Below are 16,278 nucleotides of genomic sequence, written 5' to 3' on the forward strand. Positions count from 1 at the left end.
TTTAGTAAGTGTCAGTCTTTGTGTCTTGTCCATGTTTGTAGAGAGTACGCCATTCATATCTCCCATAATTATCATATTATATTCCAAATAGTCCATCAAGGTTTCATGAAGTTTTTTGAAGAATTCTGCTTTACCTTCATTTGGTGCATAGATCCCAATTATCAAAAAATTTTCTCCTTGTACCTGTATCTCCACCGCTAAATATCTTCCTTGTTCATCCTTGAACATCATTTTTGGGGCCCACTTCTCTTTTACATAAATCACAACTCCTCTTTTTTTCACTTTGTCCGACGAAATAAATTCTTGTCCCAATCTTTTATTTATAAGCAGTCTCCTGTGAGCTCTAGTTATATGAGTTTCCTGTAAGCAAATCAAGTCCAGTTGTTCTCTGTACAAAATATGGAATACTTGTCGTCTCTTCAAAGGCATGTTCATCCCATTACAATTCCAACTAAAGAATTGCAGGGCCATCTTGTTATTTTTCTGGTATTCCTCCAACAGCTCCCAATTGTTGTTCCTCCTCTGTTGGTGGTGGAAGGTTCTGTCCAAACGAGAGGTTCAAGATGTCTATTACACTCTTTTGCTCAGCAATTGGGTCTACAGTTCCTTTCTGTAAGTCTTCTTGATTTCTTTGCAGGAACCTGTCTTTATCCTGTATCGTCTTTATTTTCACCTTCTTCCCCCTGTAATCAAAAGACAATCCCTGTGGAAATTCCCACCTGAAGAGAATGGTGTTCTTCTTCAGCAGGTAGACCAAATCCTTATAAGAAGCTCTCAAGTCCAGAATGTGTTTAGGAATATCTTTAAAGATCTGTATCGGTGAGTTCCCGATTTGTAAGGCTTTTTCAAAATGCAGTCTTAAAATTTTGTCTCTTTCCTCCTTCGATCTCAAGGTAATCAAACAGTCTCTCGGTGCCTTTCTGTTCTGTTTTTTGCCCAGTCTAAATGCTGTTGTGATTTTAAATTCGTCTTCCTCTAGATCTTCCCAGGCGTCAGCAAACTCTTGCGTTAAGAAGTCCGTAAGATTATCTCCTTCGTCCTCTGGAATTGATCGTAATTTCAAATTCCTTTCTTTTCTTTGTAGTTCCCACAATGCCAGAGTTGCGTCGTGGTCATAGACCTTCCTGGCAATCGGTTCTAATTTTTCTTGGGTCTCTCCAGCAATAGTTCTGGCTTCCTCCGCAATTTGACGTGTGGCGGAATTTTCTTGCGTAAGCCTGTTTATAGATTCTGTATTCAGGTCAAGTCTTGTTGTTAAATCTGTCAATTTCTGTGAATTCTCTGTCAATTTCTTAGTATTTTCTGCCGTCTGCTTTGTTAGATTCTCCAGAGATTGGTTTATCTTAAGAAGGGCTTGCGACACTGCATCCATGGAGACTGCTGTACCTTTTTCTTGTCCTGTTGTCACTGTAGGGGTTATGCCTGAGATCGAGCCTCTTTTCTTTTGTTGCTGTAGCTGTTGTTGATGTTGCCTTGTCTTGGCTCTCGTGCTTATCTCGTCTGCTGGGCCACTCATATCCCAAGGTCGTTTCCCACGGGAGTCTTCTCCTAAAGGAAAATTCCACTGTCCCAAGGTATAGCAACTTTTAATTTACCCTCTAGAGGGAGCAAATCAAAATGTCCACAAACAAAGACAAAGAGTATTTAAAAAGCAAGTATATCAGGAGGCTTCTATATGTATATTGCAACACTTTCCCAATAGATACAGTCCCAGCCTTCCCTGATATATTGTAGCCACAGAGTCCCCAAACTTTGTATCAAGTAAGCAGTAAGACTTCCACTTTGTTACTTTCACAGGAATCTAGAGTCAGTTCAGTGTTCCTTTGTTTTATAAGCAGTTTGTGCCAGGTTGGAGGCTGCAGAGAATTTCCTTTTCCTTTAAATTGATCATGCAGCTTATAAAGTCGCTTTTTCCTCCCCTCTGCCCTGCAAGCTAGAGGGGATAGTCAAAGTCCAGATGTCGGATTCAAGCAGTTAAAAACAATATCCCATACGGATGCAGCTTAGTAACTTTCGTTGCTTTAATTGTCATGCAGTCGGGGGAAGGCAGACTTCCTTAATTTTCGCCTTTCCCGTTTTCAGCCTAATTTCAAGTAGTTTTGACACGAATAGAGGTTCAATCTTACTCACGGGTCTTTTTTGTCCAAATTATTCAGGAAGGAATCGGCGCTCTCCACTAATGGCGACGCGGCTTCACCCTGCGGGCTGGGTAGCAATTCTCAGCACCGCGCTCCCCGTTGTCGTTCCGGAGCCTTTAAAAAGGCTCTTTCTGCGGTAAAGGGGGGCGCTTCAGGTGCCCACCGAATCTCCTTGTTCACAGGCTCCGTTCCTGTGATTTTAGGGGTCCCCCGCTTGCCGTAGCGGGTCAGACCCGAACTCGCAGAGCCGTCCTCTCTCTGGAGCTCGGAGAGGGAGCAGCCATTAGCGCTGGCGCCGAACCGGAAGTCCGAGTTGCCTGCATTTCTAAGCCTTGGGTGCGCTGAAGAGCGCGCCCGGGCTTCGCACAGCTGTCCGCAAGTCTGAGGAGACCGGCGCGGCTCCCTAGGCTTGCGGGTAGCAGGCTGTTCTGGGGGCTGGGGTCGGGGGAAGCTTGGGCTTCCCCCGCGACAGCCCCGTGCCTGGGTGGGAAATAATTTTTTTTCTTTATTCCCCCCCCCAAAAAAACTAGGTGCATCCTATACGGCGGTGCGTCCTATGGGGCGAAAAATACGGTAATTGACGGCCAGAGGTGTATGGGGCTCTCAAAGGATTTGGCCCTTGGTCCCTAGCGGCAGGTCTCAGTCTAATGTGCTAATTTTAAATGCTTTATACACTGCTTAATAGTTTCTAAACAGTGTACAGTTGGGATACAAAAGGAATATAGCATTCAAACAATTAAAAGCAACTATAAATTTGTGGCCGGGGGGGGCACACCTCTCTTTAAATGCCTGTTGACATTTTTTAAAAAGTCTTCACCATGCACTGGAAGCGCAATTGAGGTGTGTGTGTGTGTGTGTGTGTGTGTGACCTACAAAACTGAACACACAGCTGCAGTTTGATACAAGCCATGTGTCTGAATCATGGAGGACCACTAAGAGTGAGTCTCCTGTGGACCACATTGATAGGGCAGAGTTATAAGATATCATGCAGTCCTCAAGCTATCATGGACTCAAGTTGTTAAGGGCCTTGTAAATGAATACCTGGCCTCTTAGAAGAACTAGGGCTTCTCTGATTCAGAATTTATATTTCATTTCTGTAGCTGCACACACATTCTCATTATTTTTTTATGTAGACCAAAAAAAATAAAAAATGCTAGCGCAAGGCAGGCAACACAGCTGCCCCAATTTTCTTTAAACTGATGTCTCTATTTCAAGTCGCTTCCAATTTTGTTTCGCCCGCTCTGCATTTGGAAAAAAAGGGGGATTGTCAATATTATCTGGGTTCACCTCTGGCTAACATGCGATTCTGAAACATCTCAGATGGCTTCCTACAAATTAGATCGCTTAATAGCTTGGAGCTTCATTTGTCCAGGGAATGTGTGCCTGACTAGTGTATATCAGCAGGCTTCATTTAGGATGCTGAGTAGCAATTTCTTTCCTCTCCGTTTTTCTGCAGGGGGGAGCATGTTCCACAGAACCTGAGACGCTGAAAGTGTTCCTTGAACAGCTTTATTTTTAGGTTGACGATAGCTATGGATGAATCAAGGCGGCAGAGATATCAGAATGATAAATATACTGGATGATGATACGCCGGAGGATGTTGCTACAGGCAACAATGTGGGGAAATGTAGAACAAAGTGAAGAAATAAATAAGGGAAAAGGGATCTCTACCCTTGATTCTCCCCTCCCTCATATTTTGGAAATAAATGTATTTTTATGGGTTATAAAAATGGCTAGCTGTGTTTCAGTTCATGTATTTTTTCAGGATGCATCAAGTATGAGAGAGGGGGAGAGGCAGGGTGGTGGGGAGTTCAGCACGGTGTGAACACACTAGCACCAGGTTTGCTCAACTGCTGCATTTGCACCACGCACCCTTCCCTGCCGCCTCCCACTCTCTCCCAGTAAGAAACAGTGAGCCACCTGCTGGGAACCTAGCATTGCAGCTGCACCTCAGCCAGTGAGGGTGCTTATGCATATGACAGGCAGATTGTCTTCGTTAGCTTGGTAGGTTACCATTTTTTCCACTTCTGTGCTAGGTGGTTTGGGGAACCCTAACACAATATAGTCTTGGATTTGCTAGCTAGGAATTCTAACTGCTACCTGATGTGTTTAGAACGCACTGTCTCCTGGGCATTGACGAGTGAAGTCTAACAAAGCAAGGCTATGCTTGAAGCAGATCTGATGAAAAAAATGCCCTTTCAACATACTTTGGTGTTACACCCAGGGTGGTGTGTGCATGTGTGTAAAAAAAAAGGAAAAAAAAAGCAACTCCTAAGAGCAACAAAGTAGAAAGATGCTAATTTTGCAAGCCTCAGTGGGGCAGAAAAGTCATTTTTGAAACAGCCTCGGATAGATGAAGCTGATCAGTGAGGAGATATCATGTTTTTTTTCTAATGACTGATCTTGTTAGATTGTCAAGGAACAATTTTGTCAGGGCCACTGGTTGCTTTCAAAGTGTCACTTACAGCTTTTGATAGTGCTTCCCATATTTATTCCCCAAGAGTGGGTAGGTGACCTAGGGATTGTCTCCAGCTCTTACTCAGCAATTTGGGTGAACTGTTGTGGTAGTGGTTTTCCCTCCAAACTTGGATCTGTATATTTGGATCTCTTCAGTTTAAACTCTAAGACCAAGTTACTATATTTTGTAGTATACTTTATGATGCAGCAGCATCTCTTAACTTTATGTATATCATGTGTTTTAATTATCTTGTGCCTTGAGGCAATAAAACACTTTATACTGAACTGTGTGGACAAGGATTTTTCTTCACCGTCAAATCTGGAAAGGCTGACAACTGGAAAAGGAGAAGACTCTGAAGCTTTGCTGGGCTACTCTGGTAGAGGTGCAATATCAAAAGGCAATCACCATTGTACCATTTTTCTAGTTTCCCTAACTGAGCACTAACTTGGAGGTAGAAGGCACCAACTATGCTTTGAACTGAGGGTTCACAGTTTTGTGGTTTTGTTTTTAAGGAGTCCCAATGATAGAATTGCAAGTTCAAAAGACAGATTGTAGCCTGCATGCATGGCAGCACTTGAAACTGTTAAATCCTATGAGGCTGCTAGTTCAGAGAATTCAGTCAGCTATCTATTCATCACAACCTTCTGACATATTACTAAAATTTTAGGCATTCCTTAAGAACACATGACATAGTTATTTACTTGGGGTGATGTACTATATATATAGATCTATCATCTATATCTATATCTATATCTATATCTATATCTATATCTATATATCTATATCTATATCTATATCTATATCTATATCTATCTCTATCTCTATCTCTATCTCTATCTCTATCTATATCTATATCTATATCTATATCTATATCTATATCTATATCTATCTATCTATCATCTATCATCTATCATCTATCATCTATCATCTATCATCTATCATCTATCTATCTATCATCATCATCATCATCATTTATCATCTATCTTCATATAGACACACATACATACATTTCTCTTTTTAGGATTCTCTAATGCCATTGTTATTCCTGTCTTTGTTTTATTGAACTTGCCTGTCCCATCTCCAAAGCTTTGCTCCACTGAGCAGAGCAAATTCCCAAGGACTAGCAGCTTTGTTTACCCCAAACGGTATGAGATTTCTCTTCAGGTCTCAGTGGGTCTGGCCAAATACACTACTCTGCTCGGGGAAATTTATGCACCCTGGTTTGCAAGGTGATTCAATGCCTCTTTGCTTTTGACAGAAGGAACTTAGTAAGATGCCAACAACAACAATGGCATGTATCTGAAAGCTTCATATATGTAGTGGTTAGAGCGTGAGACTAGGACCTGGGGCACCATGATTCACATCCCCACTCACAAATTTTTGACTGGGTGACCAGTCAGGAGGGGGGTGGAGAAGCATGTATACCACCTTCAGCTCCTTGAAGAACAGGGTGGGATGTAAATGCAAAAAATGAAATTAAATGAAATATAGACAAGGTTCTTCAGCTCAGCACTCGTATAGAAATAGAGTTGAAATAACAAAAACAAATGCCCCCTAGTTATCCTTTGGTTCTTGTGCCATGTCCCTTGGCATTACCCCTTCCCCTGTTCTTCTTTCACTAGATTCAACCCAGTTCTTAAAATTCAGGCACTCCACTAGCATAAGCTTCCCTTTGGCTCTTTTTCACATCCTCCTCCAAGCAGTTGAACTCCAGAGGGATGTAAAATCCAGCAGCCTTTATTGATATTCAAGGCAGAATAGAAGGTTTTGTTTATCTAGGGCAGAATCACGCATACCACCATGACATTTACTCATAGCAAGTAAAGGTGTGTGTGTGCTTGTAGGGAAGATGCAGAATTTTCATTTTTAAAGCAGTTAAAAACAACAACAACCCAGCCATGAAAGCCGTTTTTGTTAACAACACAAGAGAATTTACCGTAACACCATATTACTTTCACAAAGCAATATGTACCCAGTGCAAACTCCCACATTGCAAAAATGGAGGTGTGCTTTGAACGCCGACACAGCAACTCCGTACCCAGGCAGGAATAATTGGCTTTTCCAATAAAACAGAACTTCAGCAAGTATTCCTGCAGCTGACATTACTGATCAGAACAACAGAAATCTCTCTTGCTTCTGACAAAAGCTTTTATAAAAGAAAAGGCAAATGTGTGGGAGAACTGCATGCTAAAGAGATGTCAGGACTCCTTCAGCTTCTTATTTTGGTGTACACATCAAAAAGTTACTATTACAGCACAATCAGGAAGCAGCAACAAATATTTATTGCTTTTTGGGGGGGGGACTGGTGCAGCTGTAAAACTATCACTGCCCATCCATACGTCTGATTACTTTCCATCTGCTCTACCTGTATAATTGTAAAAGAAAGATATTGCAAAAGCATCCATTTCCAGGACACAACACTAAAAGTCTTCAGTACTGTCTCAGCCTGAGCCTGTGACATCCAGTGTTGTTGTTGTTTAGTCGTTTAGTCGTGTCCAACTCTTTGTGCCCCATTGACCAGAGCACGCTGGGCACTCCTGTCTTCTACTGCCTCCCAGTTTGGTCAAACTCGTGTTGGCAGCTTCAAGAACACTGTCCAACCATATCATCCTCTGTCATCCCCTTCTCCTACTGCTTGGGAAACAGGGGCTCAGGAAACAATACAATCTTCTAACAACTGCCAACTTCCTTTGATCTGGAGTTTTATTTCCATGAAATGTGTATGTGTGTGTGTGTGTGTGTGTGTGTGTGTGTGTGTGTGTGTGTATATATATATATATATATATATATATATATATATATATATATATGTTGGATGCTACATACCATAACACACATTGGGAGTCCAGCAAGATGTTCTTGCCGTTGTGTGCCTCTGCCAACCGGGTGCCTCCAGATGTTCGGATTATAGCTCCCTTCAGGCCAGTGGTTGGTGAATTGGCCTCCACAGTCACTTACGGACTCACTGTTAAGACCATGTTCATGAAAGACAATCTTACTCAGCTACCAGTGACCGCCAAAGACGAAGAATAAGAATAGTGATTTCTCAATCCACTAACTTTGCACACAGAATTTCAGGTACGGTAGTTGTTCTCCTATCGTTCACATGGTCAATTAGCCCATGAAGAAAACCAATGTGAACAAAAGGAATCCTTAAGAGGGCTTAAAGAATTGTCTGTGTGTGTGAAAGAAAGACTTACTTGGTGTTGTCTGAATCAATGGTATGGAAAAGCTTTTCAAGTTCTTCCTCGTTAAGAGTTCCATCGGAGAAGAAAGCCTGGAATTCCTCCAAGGACAATTTTCCATCATCTGCAAGCAAACAGAAGGTATCACAAGCAAGTTAAACACACACACACACACACACACCCTAAGGAGGGAAACACATCCAATAAGACCATAAGGAGGAGCCTACTGGATCAGGCCAATGACTTAACCGGTAAAGTATCCTGTTCCAAGGGTAGCAACCCAGGTGCTAACCTGCAAGTAGGACCCAGGCACAAGAGCTCCCTCCCTTCCTGTGGTTTCCAGCAACTGGTATTCAGAAGGATATTGCCTCTGTCCATGGAGGCAGAGCATTGCCTCCACAGTCCATGGAGCATAGCCTCCATTGCTGCTAGTAGCCATTGACATTAAGTTATCTCATCGTCTTTTAAAGTCATTCAAGCTGGTAGCCATCACTGCCTCCTGATCTATCCATGACAACTGATCATCATCTCCTCCACCCTCCAGACCACTCCTGAATCCCATCTGGATGAAACACTAAATTAAGGGTGTGATTTTCCTAATTTGTGGGCCCCTGTAAAGCTCAGCATGGATAATGCATGTCTAGGACACCCATTATAGCACTCAACAGTCCACTCAACATCTTCTAAAGCGAAATGAAATGCTTGCCAATTGCAATAATTCACACATTCAGCTACAAGTCATCATAAGACAAGATGCTGAGCAATGAGCTTCTACAGATAACTGGACATCACATGTAATTTGATCTAATTTAAAAGTATTTCTAAACAGCTTAATATTTTAAAAATCTCTAAGCAGTGTACACTATAAAAATGACATCCATTAAAGCAAAAATACAACCTAAAATAACAAATCAATAATCCTTTACCTTTACCCTCTTTACCTTATGGAAAACAGGGACAGTCATTAGACGATGTCAGAAGCAAACAATGGCTGCTGCTACATATATGACACAGGGAAATGGTAGTTTTGTGCAGGTAAGATTGGATTTTCATTGAGCATGAAAACAAAGCATTAAACTCTCTTCTACCTCACCACAGTCCCAATCCATTCAACATGCATTTCTTTATCAATGCATTAAAGATTCCCTCCCTGCCATGCAAGTAATGTGTCCTTTAGTTTTTAAAGAAAACATCATCAATAGCTATTCTGAAAACATCAGTACAGAAATATCACCAACACTTAACACTGATCATTTAAAAGCAAGTCAGGAAATGGATGGAGAAAACCCTAAAAGCTGTTTCCCGTCTGCATCAGTTCAAGATAATTCGAAAGAAATAGAACTGATCCAACCAATGCCTGTGTTTTTAAAAGTGCATTGCGAAGGCAGGCATGTGTGTGTGTGTGTGTGTGTGTGTGTGTGTGTGCATCTGTGTGTCAGTTCTAGTGTTGAAGCAATGGTTCTTCAACATCAACTTCATTGGACTGGTCATATTGTGCGGATGCCTGATGATCGTCTTCCAAAGCAACTACTCTATTCTGAACTTAAAAATGGAAAGTGTAATGCTGGTGGTCAACAAAAGAAATTTAAAGACTGTCTTAAGGCATTTTTTAAAAAAATGTAGTATAAACACCAACAACTGGGAAACACTGGCTGGGAAACAGTTGAAGAGCAGCCTTTTAGCAAAGGTGTCGTGGGCTTTGAAGACACTCGAATTCAGGACGAAAGGGAGAAACGTGCTAGGAGGAAGGCACGCTTGGCAAATCCAGACCGTGATCAACTCCTGCCCGGAATCCAATGTCCTCACTGTGGAAGGACGTGTGGATCCAGAATTGCCTCCGCAGTCACTTACAGCAGGCATGTCCAAAGTCTGTTTTGGGGGCCTAATCCGGCCCGCCAGTCGATTTAATCTGCCCCACATGGCAATATATGTCCTGGGGTAAAATCCTAAAAAAAGCTCAACTTTGGTCGGCCCTCACACATGTTCGCTTCATCAAATCCGGCCCTCTTTGAAAAAAGTTTGGGGATCCCCTGAATTACGGACTCATTGTTAAAACTGTTTATGGAAGACCATCTTACTCAACTACGAGTGATCACCAAAGATTCATAGATTGCCTAGAAATATTTATTCATGTCAGTGTATGAGGAACATCATTTATTTAATCAGATCAAAGGCATGTTTTTCACTCAGAAAATGTTACCTTGTTTCATGCATGTTACTGACTTTGCAGAAAAACATTTAATAAACATATAAACAGTTCCTTCAGAGACCTAAGCCCGCTCACCCTTTCTTTCGTGTGGCGGCATTGAGGGATGGAGGAGGCTTCACTGGGGCCCCAATGAGGGAATTCAAACTGGCTGTGCCCTTCCTGATTGGCGGAGGGGGCATAAGCCCCTTCCGCCTATCAGGAACCGGATCCTGGCCTGCACCCTGCTTTGGCAAATAGGGATGCAGGCTGGGGCTTGGGCTGTGCTGGGGGGTGGGGCCAATGGAGCTGACAGTGGGCTTCCCTTGGATCCACCCCTCGCCCATTTAAGCAGCCAGTGCCTGAGGCTCAGCCAGTTTGTTCCTGAGCCAGGTTTTCCCTGCCCAGCCACCTAACCAAGTTTCCATGTTCCACCTGAATGCTGCCTTTAACACAGTCAGCCAAAATGACTTGATAGGATTGCAGGGTGTCTCCTCAGACTGATTGTAGGGTGTCTCCTCAGACTGATGAGCAGACAGAGGGTGATAATGTCCTCTCCTCAACTAATCTTCATAAATCACCGTGTGTGTGTCCCTGGAATGTGGGTGCATTTGAGGCTGTGTGTGCGAGAATGTGAGATGACCACATTCTTCTCTCTCTCTTTTTGAACTTCCATTGTAGCTATGAAGTCCCTGGACATTTGGGCAAGTGGGAACCTGTCTCTAAGGCACCAAATAAGAAAAGTGAGGCTAGCCTCCCCTACAAGAAAAAACAACAAACAACCATCACTGAGAACATTGTCTCCAAACTAAGACCAGCCCAATATTAACTAACAACAATAACTACCTAAGCTGATCTCAAGTCCTTAAAAGTTTTACCCAGAAGGTTAAATCTTATCACAAAGCATCCTTCACAGCCGACAACGAAGTTTGTACTGCATGCTAAGACTGACATTGCATAAAGCTCATTTAAAACCTGTTCGTTCAAGCTATATATCTATAATAGATTTTTAAAAACGTGCACACATCACAGCATTAAGCCAGGTATTGACACAATAGAGAACCAGGACTAAGACCCGTGCAGTTTGGGAAGATAAGACCAGCCAATATCATAGAGACTTGGAAACTGCGATTAAGAGACTTTAAAAAAATCCTTTCCCCTCCCCAAACGACTGGCTGAACAGATGTAATACCCTGCTTACCCAGCCAGTACAAGTTAAGATAAGTGACGCTGAATATGGAAGTCTTTGTATGCTAGCAGCCTTATCAGGAAGGGCACAGAAATGTACGCTGGAAGTAGAGCCACATGGCTGGGCTATGGGTAGGATAAGGCAGGTAATTCTGCTCAAGATATAATTTGATGTCCAAGGGTGCTCAGATGTGCTAAGACCTGATGGCTGAATCCTATTAGTCATACACTGATTTAAGGATCAAAATGCACTTAAAAATGAGAAGTGTCAACCTGCTTGGATGGTGTGTAGCAGGGGTAGCCAACAAGGTGCCCTCTGGATGTTGCCGGACTCTCACTCTCATCGTCCCTGAACATAGGCTAGCCTAACTAGGACTGAGGTAGAACTAGAAACACCCCCCCCCTTGATTGACTTCTCTCTTCTCTCAGTCAGGAGGGGAGATTGATATGCAATGTCTCCTTCCCCCTCCCAACCACGTGTTTAATCAGAATCTTAAAAAACCCCAATGAAGCATTAAAGGTAAAGGTACCCCTGAACATTAGGTCTAGTCATGGACAACTCTGGGGTTGTGGCGTTCATCTCGCTCTATAGTTCAAGGGAGCCGGCGTTTGTCCACAGACAGCTTCCGGGTCATGTGGCCAGCATGACTAAGCCTAAGCATTAGGCTTCCTCAAAAATTGATTCAGGGCCAAATTCAGAGTGGGTGGTCCACAGGCAAGCCTGGATTGGGGGGGGGGAGGCTGTCCACAGCCCTCATTGAGAGTGATGCTCACTGAGAAGTTTGCAACTACCTGGTTCATGATATACCTGGTACAAACATCCATATTGCAGTGTTCTGCTGCATGATGAAGTGAGTGTCATCTCCCTAAAAGAAGCTGAAATTTCACAGCTGAACTTGGGGGGGGGGGGGAGAGAGAGACACACCAAGCGATTTCCTGATATTTTGGAAAACAACACTGATTGCTGAGCCCAATCCAAGCAACAGAGGGTGATGTCTGAGCTGACACAGCACACTCATTTGGCCCTTGCACTCAGCCACTAAAGTGCCTCTTGTGCAGTGGCAGAGCTTCATGCTCTGGCACCGGGGGGGGGGCAGAGAGCAGGCGGGGTGGGGCTGGTGTGCGTCCTGGGGGCATGGTGTGCCACCTGTGGGGGCATGGCACCCAGCGCGGGGGGGGCAGCCGCGATGGCTCCCCACCAGGATCGCGCTGCCGGGGGTGGTGCTCTTGCCCTACACTCCTCTTCCTCCGCCAGTGCTCTTGTGTCTTGGGTGAGAAATGATCAGGAAACTTTGAGGCATGAACAAGTTCATCTCTATAAAGTGATTATCTTTCTCTGCTCAACACTAAACACACACAAAGCTCCCCGTGATCTCTCTCCAGTAGACTTCAAGATCTTGCTTACGACAAAGCTTAACTAAGCACTTCAACAGGAAATTAGAATTCTCTGCCATGGAGTGTGTTCCCACTCCCAATTCTTGAATGAAGTGAGCAGTCCAATTAAACTTTTACAGAGTTATTCACAGGGGGGAAACTGTGTTGGGAGTCAGCTACGTTAATTGTCATTGGATGTACGCATGCCCAATTATTAGAAGTAGCTGCAAAGTGCTATCTGTGACACTTGTAACATGAATTCCCTAGATTGGAAACATCATCATCAGCAAATTATCTTTAGGTCTTGTTAGTGCTTTTCAAAACCACTTCTCCTTCTCAGAAACAGCCACTGCTGCGGCACTGAATTCAGTGGACGGCTCTCTGGGTTGCAGCTCATGTTAGTCCTACTCAGAGTACAGCCACTGAAATTAAGGCACAAGCCTAACTTGGGTGTCTTAATTTGAATAGGTCTAACTCTATGGTCCAGCTCTCACTTCCATACATCACTACTGGGAAAACCATGGCTTTTACTATATGGACCTTTGTTGGCAAGCAGAGACATCACCTTGCCAACAAAGGTCCGTATAGTAAAAGCCATGGTTTTCCCAGTAGTGATGTATGGAAGTGAGAGCTGGACCATAAAGAAGGCTGATCGCCGAAGAATTGATGCTTTTGAATTATGGTGCTGGAGGAGACTCTTGAGAGTCCCATGGACTGCAAGAAGATCAAACCTCTCCATTCTGAAGGAAATCAGCCCTGAGTGTTCACTGGAAGGACAGATCGTGAAGCTGAGGCTCCAATACTTTGGCCACCTCATGAGAAGAGAGGACTCCCTGGAAAAGACCCTGATGTTGGGAAAGATGGAGGGCACAAGGAGAAGGGGACGACAGAGAATGAGATGGTTGGATGGTGTTCTTGAAGCTACTAGCATGAGTTTGATCAAACTACGGGAGGCAGTGGAGGACAGAAGTGCCTGGCGTGCTCTGGTCCATGGGGTCACGAAGAGTCGGACACGACTAAACGACTAAACAACAACAACAAACTCTAGGTAGGGGTTGCCAACAAGGTGGGGTGGAGGAATGGCTACCACCTGAAAGACATAGGAAGCTGCTTTATCAAACTACAAGCACATCTAGCTCAGTTATTGTCTACACTAACTGTCGGTGGCTCTCAAGGGTTTCAGGTATTTTCCAGCCCTACCTGGAGATGCTGGGGAATAAACCTGGGACCTTCTCCATGCAAAGTGGGTGTTCTATCACAGAGTTACAGCCCTTCAAATCTGCAGGTTAGTTACCTCTAAAATGACCTGGCTTTCGGGCCATTGTCTGAAACAAAATTGTGGCCACAAGCAGCCCACCATTATCCGTCACTGAAGGAAATCTCCCCTAGTGCTCCCACAGAAATCTTAGGGGGCCCACCACTGTAAGAGGGGTCCCATGGGGCAGCACTCTCTGAAAGGCCCCCTCAACCCTAAAGCCAGCAGTACTCCATATAACACTCACAGTATGTGCAAAATTCCATGTTGGGCAAAAGAATTCTGTACTCATCTCCTCAAAGGTCTGAGCCTTTTATGTGCAGGGAATCTTTTCGTGGTGGAGCATTCAGCTAGGCATCTCTCTCTGCCCCACAATCCCTACAGCCACTTGCCATCTGAAACAGGATTGTTTTGCCAGCTTTTCTACTGTTTGTGCAAATGTCATCTTTGATAGCACAGATCTTTGAATGGGAGCACCCCTCTCTCCTGGAAACCAGGCCACCGGCAGTAAGGAACTGCACCACACTTAAGTGTTTGGCTGGGAGTCCTACTTCTACAGATAATTTGGGTCAAGATGAAAGATGGTTTTTCTTATCCCCCCTACCTTTGGATGCAGACAGACACTCATGAAGACATCAGAAGGCTTCAAAATTTGTAGAGAGCAAGAGAATTATGCAGGTGGGCACACAGACACCTTTCCTATCTCTCCCTCTCTCACCCTCCACAACACACACATTATAATTCAGTCTCTGTGTGTCAGAATTCATGAACTTGGTGCCCTCTTTGGACTACAACTTGCATCAGCCCCAAGCATCACAACTGGGGTTGATGGGACTTGTAGCCCCAAACATCTTAAGGGTACCAGGTTGGTGAAGGCTAATGTATAGTGCGCTGTAAGAGCATATTAAACCACATCACCCAGAGACACCATTTCAAAGAAGCCTCGTGAATTTTTAATGCTGGTGCTCCTTCGTTTTTGCTGAATGCGCACTTTTCTTCCACACAATCTTTACTGTGTGTGTGTATGTGTGAAGATATATGCATGCCTTTTATCTGCTTGCTGTAATTATTAAACTGGAGCAATGGGCTGAGCCTGTGCCAGAACAACGGACTATCAAAAAGGATAGTGACTGAAAAGTATGTGCTAGAGCTAAACACACACACACACACACACACACACACACACACCCCTCAGCGGATTCCAGTATGACACAAATCCTCAACGTTTTGAGCAGACACAGCTGGGTTATAATGATGAAAATGTAACAGGTAGAGCAGCTCCCTGAGAACATAAGAGAAGCTGTGCTGGATTAGTCCAAAGGCCCTTCTAGCCTAGCATCCTATTTTCACTGTGGCCAACCAGATGCCTGTGGGAAATTAGCAAGCAGGACCTGAGCACCACTGCACTCTGCAGACTTGTAATTTCTGACAGCTGGCACTCAGAGGCATACTGCCTCTGACAGTGGAGGGAGAACATGGCCACACCATGGTTAGTAGCCACGGATAGCCCTAGCCTCCATGAATATGACCATGGCTGTCTCTTGCAGGACTGAATTATATAGTTCATGTGCTGTGAAAAGAAAACCAATCAAAGAAAACAGATGCTGGGAGCTAATGGGGCACCCCATACACAGGGAGGGAGGTGAAGAATGCAGCCCACAACAACTGCTACCATTTGGACCAAATAAAACTTGGGTGAAATTGATCTGACAGAGGTCATGTCTCCCTTATCCTCCAGAATGAAGTCTGGTCAATTGAGATTCTTCCTTTCAGAGATCAAAGGGAGATTCACCTTAATACCAGGTAAGAAACACAGCTTGAATTAAAGACAATGAAGACGCCTGTTAGAATTCTAAGGTGTGAAAAAAAAAAGGAAATGAGTAAAACTCTCACATATGTTTCTAGGGACTAAACAAAACTTTTTAATAGAATATGAGTTTAGCAGCAATTTTACAGCAATGACGAAAAGTTGGAATTCTACCCTGCACATGTGATGCCTCACTGAAGGTTATTCACTTTAGAGAACAGAACCCCTGGTGAGAGCAACACGTTTTCTTGAAACGCTAACCACGTTAGTCATTAAGATAGCACGCTTTACGTTCCAGGATCCAGTTTCTTTTCAAAAAAGGAACTTCATTAACAACCAATGTCATATCTTTGAAAAGTCAATTTATTCACTCAAGAATGAAGCTGCCTAATTGGTGAACAAAATTATTTTTAAGCACTCTATAAGCAATAAAGGGCTCTGCTTTTTGCAAAACAACGCAGCTGTAAGACAAGTGCTGCAGGCATCTGCAATTGTTCAAAAATCCTGATGAAACTTTCTAGCTATAGGTGGGCTGAACATTTGCTGGAAAACATTTCTGGTTCAAAAGAAGAATAGCGGGTGAGAGGGATGAGAAGATTTTCCCCAACCCCTTTAAAATGTATACAGTGGTACCTTGAGTTAAGTACTTAATTCGTTCTGGAAGGTCCACTCTTAAACTGAAACTGTT

The 16,278-nt window shown here is 43.6% G+C and overlaps 1 protein-coding gene across 1 annotated transcript in view; it reads right to left on the reverse strand.

Moving 5' to 3' along the window:
• Positions 1 to 16,278, reverse strand: part of NECAB2 (N-terminal EF-hand calcium binding protein 2) — a 146,471-nt gene that overhangs the window by 91,860 nt on the left and 38,333 nt on the right. Inside the window, exon 3 of the mRNA XM_082232370.1 lies at positions 7,797 to 7,905. Within this exon, the coding sequence (XP_082088496.1) occupies positions 7,797 to 7,905 (109 nt within the window). The remainder of the gene's footprint in view (positions 1 to 7,796; positions 7,906 to 16,278) is intronic.

The sequence above is a fragment of the Podarcis vaucheri genome (assembly GCF_965113315.1).
Source record: "Podarcis vaucheri genome assembly, chromosome: 7".
In the NCBI taxonomy this organism is placed as follows: Eukaryota; Metazoa; Chordata; class Lepidosauria; order Squamata; family Lacertidae; genus Podarcis; species Podarcis vaucheri.